General features: G+C 34.6%; 1 protein-coding gene across 1 annotated transcript; it reads right to left on the reverse strand.

Annotated features, from left to right (window-relative positions):
* Positions 1-1,411: 1,411 nt before the first annotated feature.
* On the reverse strand, positions 1,412-4,457 carry LOC131040804 (receptor-like protein EIX2). The gene has a single exon (XM_057973759.2). The coding sequence runs from the start codon at positions 4,171-4,173 to the stop codon at positions 1,495-1,497; it is 2,679 nt and encodes an 892-aa protein (XP_057829742.2). The 5' UTR covers positions 4,174-4,457; the 3' UTR covers positions 1,412-1,494.
* Between the last annotated feature and the right edge of the window lie 4,700 nt (positions 4,458-9,157).

Below are 9,157 nucleotides of genomic sequence, written 5' to 3' on the forward strand. Positions count from 1 at the left end.
TGAAACATGACATAGTTTTGTGCTTTTATCCAAATTTTATAATAACACAATAGTACCTACCAAACTCACTATCAAAACCTCCATCTCAAGCACCCATTAACTAGGAGGGGAAATACACTAAATTATCAAATTATAATGAGAAAATCATGAGCTAAAACCATTTGAAATATGACACTCACATTCCTAGTTAAAAGTCTAACATCCAAATCTCAAGATGACTCCAGACGCTAAAAATATTATATCCAATCTACTTATCATAAACTCATCATAATCCACTCACCAATTTGGACACTCCATTTTGAATCAATTATCTTCATTCAAAGATGCATTATGATGTGTTATAACAGATGTTGTAAGTTGGTCAATAAGTGTAACTCCCTCTTATAGCTCATAAATATACTTACATTTCCAATATGGGAGGCCCAACTTCTAGGGGTTGCAACTTTTAGTGGGAAGTTAATCAAACCCTTTTTTAAATAGTGGAGCTCAAAGAGATCCATATATTGATCGTTAGAGAATTGGGGTCAAATTCTTGAAATATTTATTTTGACCAAAACAACTTCAAGAAATTGAATTTTTAAAAGTTTATAATCCATAAATTATATTTTTGTACTCTTAACATTGAATTTTTAATAATAATTTTGACATTTTAGCCATGATGGGCAAAGATAATGCTTCCTTAGGAATGTTCTTAGGTGATTTCTTTATCATCAAATGATATATCATGATTTCTCATATGGGCAATAGACTCAAGCAAAGATATAACCAATAATGACATATAATAAAAACTAAATTGAACTTTCTCTAATGATTTATTACATGATATCTCCTAAAAAAGTAGCATGCTTACTAAATCCATGAAGATATTTTATCTTTAATACTTTTATTTGTTGAATAATATCATACTCATCGATGTAGCTTGAGGTACAAAAAGTAGGTTAAACATATTTATCGTAGGTAGGTAGTGATAGGCGACATGTATTATCCTCTTCCTAACTTTCAATGTCTATGACAATACAATTATTTGTTTTATATGTAGCTTGAGGTACAAAAGATAGGCTAAGCACATTTATTGATAAGATAGATAGTAGTAGACCGACATATTATCCTCTTCCTAACTTTCTATATCTATGCTAATACAATTTTAAATTAAAATATTATTCCATATCACAACATTGAATATAATATCTTAATAAAAAAACGTTTTTTCTTAAAATAAATAGATAACTTTTTTTAATTGAAACTATATTATATAAATAAGTTAGTGGAGGAGATATTCAATGAAGAAAACCCGAAATGAAAAAGTATTATCATATCTTAAATATTATAATATGACGACCAAATCCTTTTTAGATTAACCAAACTACTGTAAAAAAAAAAGAAAAATATTATAGTAGGTGTTGTGGCAGGCTCCATACAATAATAAACTATGTATTGGTTGTGAATGTTATAAAATATAAATAACATTTGTAATCCCTAAAAAGATCTTTGATACTATTCCCAATATTTAGCCACTCGACACCATAATATCAAACCAACTCCACAAAAGGCCACCACAAATCCAACGGCTATTCCCATTATCAACTCTTTGCTTTTCCACAACGAAATCTCTCGTTGTTCTACTTGGGAAGTAGGAGGAAGTGATCTTTGTGAAGAACAACTCTTATTCACTGGAGCTCCACACAAATTCACGTTACCCATAAATGATGATGCTCCAAATGTGTCAAAGTGGCGTTGTTGTGGAATTCTTCCTGATAGATTATTATATGACAAATTCAAATGTCCCAGAAAATCGAGCGCCTGGATCGAATTAGGAATCGATCCATTCAATTGATTGCCCGATAGCTCCAAAGATTCTAAACCATGGATATCTCCCAAGCTTTCTGGAATGCGCCCACTTAAATGATTGTGACTCAAATTTAGAGTAATCAGGCCTTTCAGCTTCCCAATTTCCACTGGAATTTCCCCCCTGAGATTGTTCGCAGAGAGATCAATAACAGTAAAGGCCGCAGGAATTGAAGAATAGTCCAGCTCGTTTCCCTTGTTGGTAATGTTAACCCCTTTCTGATAATACATTTCATAAGCAATAAAGTACCTTCCATACCTTTCACCATTAGTTTGAGCAGTAGCCATGGCGAGTAATTCTGTGATTTCAGCGGGAATGACACCTGAGAAGCCATTAGAGGCGAGGTCGATGATCTGAAGACTGGGTAAATGGAATATATCTGAAGGAATTATACCTGACAGATTATTCGACCTCAGAACAGCAACTCTCAGATGTTTAAAGCTTGCAATCCAACTGGGCAATTTGCCAGTGAAGTTGTTCTTGCTAAGGTCCAGGAACTCTAGTTGTTTACAATTGAGAAGCCCTGATGGTAATTGCTCTGAAAATCTATTACCCCTGAGATCCAATGACTGGAGCTGTTGTAGATTACCCAACTCATCTGGAATTGCTCCATCCAGCTTATTGCTATACAATGTCAACACTTTCAGAGGGGTGCAGTTCCCCAGGCTGGAGGGCAGAGCATGGCTGAGCTCGTTACTTGACAGATCCAAATTCTCTATCCTTCTTAAGAAAGAGATTGATGAAGGAATGACACCTCTGAGTTTGTTGTTAGACAGCGACAAGAACTCCAGAGAAGATGGAAGATTTGTTCCGATGTAATCTGCAATGTTTCCTTCAAAATTGTTCTTGGACAATTCCAGAACTGTCAATTGATTTTGAAGGGCAAGAGAGGGAAGAGGACCATGGAGATGATTGCCTGAGAGGTTCAAGGTCTTCAGATTATACCATGTCCTCCATAACCATGAGGGTATGGTTCCCACCAGACTGTTTCTGGAAAGATCAAAATGCTCAACTCTGGTCTGGTAAGACACCCATTTTGGAATGCTCCCTCCCATGTTACACCCTCTCACCAATAGCCATGACAGATTAAAAGAAGGAATCCAATCTCTGCTTATGTTGAGAGTCAATCCACTATCAGTTAACAATAGGTATTGCATATTGGTTAAATTTTGAAACAAAGACTCTGTCACTGTTCCCTCCAACTGATTGCCCCATAATGAAAGGGTATTGAGGGAGGACAACTGCCCTAATGAATATGGAACACTTCCATTCAGTTTATTTACACTCAGATCAAGATATGTTAAGGATGACAATGTGGACAACCAATTGGGAATGTTGCCTTGCAGTCCATTGTCACGAAGGCGCAGAAAATTCAGAGAAGAGAGATTGCTTAAGGATGAGGGAATTGTTCCATACAATTTATTGACACCCAGATCTAGATATGTCAAAGAGCTTAGTAACCCAATGACAGATGGGATTGTGCCTGTTACCTGATTTACCGAGAGGTCCAATTGAGTGAGGTTTAAAGCTGTAATATGGGCTGGCAGAGTTCCATTCAGAAGATTCATCCTCAAGTTGAGTGAAACCAAGCTGCTCATTGTGAATACCCAGTTGGGTATTTCAGAAGAAAGTGAATTATTCTCCATATGCAGATACCTAAGTGAAGTAAGATTTCTGAGAGAAGCAGGAATTGGACCTACCAGGCTACAATTTGTCATGTCCAGATGCTGAAGCCTCTTAAGTTCACCAACAGACTCACCCAATTCTATCATAGGAAGGCCGCTGAGATTGACCTCACGGAGTGAAATATACTCAAGCTGTGTTAGATTCGTCAGCCATTTCAAACAGGGGATTTTCAAATGCTCTAGATCAGAAAAATCCAAGTAACGCAGATTTAAAATCTTTGCCAACTGGACAGGCAGGAGTCCAGATAAGCCTGTGTTTGAGAGGTTGAGATAAGTAAGCTCTGTCAACAAGGACATGTTTGAAGGCATCTCAACGCCATGAAAAGAATTCATGCTCAAATCCAGGTATTTCAGTTGGCTTAATGGGAAGAGCGCAGAGAGTCCTAACTTTTCAGTAGATAGGTTGAAACCTCTGAAATCAAGAGAATCCACTCGTCCTGAGTGAGAGTCACAGTGGAGGGCTGTCCATTGGCAGCAGTTAGAAGAGCCTTTCCAATACTCCAAGAGGCCATTGGGGTCTTTCAGATTATCTCTGAATTTCAAAAGAGCATCCTTTTCTATTTTATGGCATCCATGTGTTTGTGAGCAAACAAAACAGAGGAGTATACATATTTTGAAGATAACTCTGATATTCTGCGCCATGGTTCGCTCATGCTCTGTACAGCAGGTTGCAATATGTAGATTTATGCCTTCCACTTCTTTCACACGTGCTTGACTTTTCTTCTTGTTTCCTGCTAAAGTTTTCTCGGAGGTAACTACCCTTATCTGTAATGATTCATTCCAAATAACTTGTAATGATATGATTCTTGAACCAGTTTACATATTCTGGTGGGAAATGGAAGTGGTTTCCATGAAATGTGATAAAGAAGATGAAGGAAGTGAGGAAGCTGATTTGAGAAACCTGTGATAGACATGGCATCCGTACATATTCCTGTTTCGGGTAAGACGATTGAACGGAATCTGGCTGTTAATTGGTCTGATTGTCTATTATCTGTCCAAAATTCCAGAATTTTGAAGCTGCAGCCGTTCCCTGATCAAGCCTAGAATTATTGTGGAGTATTTGAGGAAAGTCGACACAAAATTTCTGAAGGAAAAGTTGACACAAAATTGTGATAGGTTAAACAGAAGAAAAAACACGTGGATGAGTAAATAGGAAATTAATATACAAGAAAGATCAAATCTGAACGTAGAAATCAAAAGCCATGGGAGAGAAAGTCAAAATGGCGAGGTGGAGAAATAATTCAGAAAAAAAGAATATTGTGTCAAACAATTCAATTTCATATGTGAAAATGAGAAAAAATATTATATAGATTCATATGTGAATATGAGAAAAAATATTATATAGAGGTAGATATAAAATAGAAAGTTGAAATATTAGTAGTTCAATTAAGAGTTAGCTTGCATCATCTTAATGTGAAACAAAAAGGTTAAAACATTCAAGGAGTAGGTTGACACGTCATTTTAGTGGAAATAAATAGTATTACATCATCTAGTGGAAACAAAATGACATTACATCATGGAGTGTTCAACTTATGAAGACATTTAGATCAAATATGTTAATACTTTAAAAGTTGAATCTCTAACTACTTTGCTTGAGGAGAGAATTGTGAGATGGTAGATTATATGACCAAAATCCATAGCAAAGAACCATGATTAGTAAAAAATAGTGCACAATCGGGAACAAGAGTTGGGTTCATTGGTTGGGTATTTAGGTTTTACAATGTCATTTCCAATCTTGAGTCTCATTGATTGTTTGATCTTGTAAACATCATTAAAAAAAATTAATTTTATTTCATTTCATCTCAACGTAAACATAATAACCAATGGATAAACCATTGAAATTTACATACCATGAATTTTAAGAATTGTAATTAGAGAACAACACATGATTGTATTTCACTTCCAAAAAAAATCACTCAACTATTACAACCTTCATGTTTGTAGTAGTGAAATTTGCATACCCAAGCCATTTTTTATTTATTTTTGTGCTTGTTGTGAGGAGAGTGCCTTAATACATTTACACATTGACAAATGGTGTAATTTTGTAAAAATTCAAGTTGCTTCCACTATGCAATTTACCTATCCACTAACAAATATTACAATGTGCATATCTCATGTCATCTATATGTACACGTCTTGATAATTCATTTATCTATATATAAATTGTGCACCTATCAATGCAAGTTTGCCAACATACCCATTTCCCGCCATCATATGACCGTTTCTATGTTCGAGGTCATTTCCATGGTTTCTAGCTCAATCCTAGGTTATGTATTTGACTCTCTCAAATTTAAATTTGAGCCAACTCTTGTCCATTAATTGCTCGCCAAGGTTTGCCTATACAAAAATTCACATGATTTATTGTTATGCTCTTGTATATATAAAGGCACAAGTAACACATTCATTCATATGCCAAGAATCTCCTAATTATCTGATATTCATTCACATTTCATCATTTGAATATTTCAATATTTACAATAAAAGGAATCTAGATTTGCATGATCATCCTAGGATTAAATATGTAACTACAGAGATGTATTTAATCATTTTACGCACATTTATATGGGTATGAGAATGTGTCCCCTTCTAAAATATTGGAAAACCTTCCAAGGTATTCTAAAATATCATATTAATATTTAGATATCATGTTACAAAGGAAGGAGAAGTGAACTAGGTAAAATAAAAAGAAAAGTTGTATAGATTACATGGTCATTTATGCTATGATTAAGGTGTCATCTACCTTGTAAATCCTATGACATGGTTCCAACATCCTTGGAAAGTGTCCTAAGGTACCTAGGGTGTACTAGAAAAATATTTGTAATATTTATTCTAACTATTGTTTGTAATACATTCATAACGAGTGATGTGTTCCACCAGTAGCGGTAAAGGTAGGTTGTGGACTCAATTTTTTAACATTGCTTTTCGAACATGTGGACACAATTGCAAAGTATATGCCTTTATATGAGTATCACTTTAACCAAATATCTAAAGTAATTATTATAACATAATAGTACCTACAAAACTCACTATCAAAACATCCATCTCAAGCACCCATTAACTAGGAGAGGAAATATATTAAATCGTCAAATTTTCATGAGAAAATCATGAGCTAAAACCATTCAAAATATGACGTATCCAAATTCCTTGTTAAAAGCCTAACATCCAAATCCCAAGATGACTCTGTAAGCTAAAAACATTATATTCAATCCACTTATCATAAACTTGTCATAATCCACTCACCAATTTGGACACTCCATTTTGGATCCATTCTCCATTCAAAGATACATTATGATATGTTATAACACATGTTATAAGTTGGCCAATAAGTGTAACTCCCTCTTATAGTTTATAAATACACTTACATTTCCAATTTGGGAGACCCAACTTCTAGAGGTTGTAACTTTTATTGAGAAATTAATATGACCCCTTTGTAAATTGTGGAGCTCAAAGAGATCCATATATTGATCATTAGGGAATTAAGGTCCAATTCTTGAAATATTTATTTTTACCAAAAACAACCTCTATGATCAAGAAAATGATTTTTAAAAATTTTATAGTCCATAAATCATATTTTTGTACTCTTAACTTTGAATTTTTAACAATAATTTCCACACTTAGCCATGATGTGCAAAGATAATGCTTCCTTAGGAACCTTCTTAGGTGATTTCTTTATCATCAAATGATTTATCATGATTTCTCATATTGGCAATAGACTCAAGCGAAGATATAACCAATAATGACATGTAATAAAAGCTAACTTGAACTTTCTCTAATGATTTACTACATGATATGTTCATAAAAAAGTATTGTGTATACTAAACCCATGGAGATTTTTTATCCTTAATAGTTTTATTTGTTGAATAATAAATATCATACTCATTTGATGTAGCTTAAGGTACAAAAAGTAGGTTAAGCATATCTATCATAAGATAGGTAGTGATAGGCGACATATTCTCCTCTTCCTAACTTTCAATGTTTATAAGAATACAATTATTTGTTTTAGATGTAGGTTGAGGCGCAAAAAAAAGAGTAAAAATATTTATTGGTAAGATAGATAGTGGTAGACTGATAATAAAAAAAATATTCTTTCTTAAAATAAATAAATAACCTATTTTTTAAAATTGAAACTCTATATTATATAAATGAGTTGGTGGAGGAGATATTTAAATATATAAAAATTGGTGGAGGAGATTTTCAATGGAGAAGATTCAAAATGAAAAAGTATTATTATATCTTAAATATTATAATATGGTGACCAAATCCTTTTAGGATTAAGCAAACTACTGTAACAAAGAAAAATATTATAGTAGTGTGGCAGGCTCCATACAATAATAAACTCTGTATTGGTTGTGAATGTTATAAAATTGAAATAACATTTGTATATCCATGCCTCTAAAGATCTTTGATGCTAGACATCACTGCTTAAGTTGAGAGTCAATCCACTATAAGTTAACAACAGGTATTGCATATTGGTTAAATTTTGAAACAAAGACTCAGATGTCACTGTTCCCTCCAACTGATTCCCCCATAATGAAAGGGTATTAAGGGAGACAACTGCCCTAATGAATATGGAACACTACCATTCAATTTATTTACACTCAGATCAAGATATGTCGAGGATGATAATATGGACAACCAATTGGGAATGTTGCCTTGCAGTACATTATCATGAAGGCGTGGAAAATTCAGAGAAGAGAGATTGCTTAAGGATGAGGGAATTGTTCCATACAATTTATTGACACCCAGATCTAGATATGTCAAAGATTTTAGTAACCCAATGACAGATGGGATTGTGCCTGTTAACTGATTCACCAAGAGGTCCATGTGAGTGAGTCTTAAAGCTGCAATCTGGGCTAGCAGAGTCCCATTCAAGAGATTCATTCTCAAATTGAGTGAAACCAAGTTGTTCATAGTGAATACCCAGTTGGGTATTTCAGAAGAAAGTGAATTGTTCTGCATATGCAGATATATGAGTGAAGTAAGATTTCCGAGAGAAGTAGGAATTGGACCTACCAGGCTACAATTTCTCATGTCCAGATGCTGTAGCCTCTTAAGATCGCCGACAAACTCACCCAATTCCATCATAGGAAGGCCTGCTGAGATTGACCCCATGGAGTAAAATATACTCAAGCTGTGTTAGATTCCTCGACCATTTCAAACAGGGGATTTTCAAATGCTCTACATCAGAAAAATCCAAGTTGCGTAGCTTTGAAATCTTTCCCAACTGGAAAGGCAGGAGTTCAGATAATCCTGTGTTGGAGAGGTTGAGATAAGTAAGCTATGTCAACAAGGACATGTTTGGAGGCATCTCAAGACCATGAAAAGAATTCATGCTCAAATCCAGGCATTTCAATTGGCTTAATGGGAAGAGCGTAGAGAGTCCTAACTTTTCAGTGGAATGAGTAGAAAGGTTCAAACCTCTGAAATCAAGAGAATCCACTCGTCCTGAGGGAGAGTCACAGTGGAGGGTTGTCCATTGGTAGAAATTAGAAGAGCCTTTCCAAGAATTCAAGAGGGCATTAGGATCTTTCAGATTATCTCTGAATTTCAAAAGAGCATCCTTTTCTATTTTATGGCATCCATGTGTTTGTGAGCAAACAAAACAGAGGAGTATATATATTTTGAA

Source organism: Cryptomeria japonica, chromosome 10 (genome assembly GCF_030272615.1).
Source record: "Cryptomeria japonica chromosome 10, Sugi_1.0, whole genome shotgun sequence".
Lineage (NCBI taxonomy): Eukaryota > Viridiplantae > Streptophyta > Pinopsida > Cupressales > Cupressaceae > Cryptomeria > Cryptomeria japonica.

Coding starts and splice junctions, on each gene's coding strand:
- LOC131040804 (XM_057973759.2), bottom strand. CDS start 4,173: ATGGCGCAGAATATCAGAGTTATCTTCAAAATATGTATACTCCTCTGT.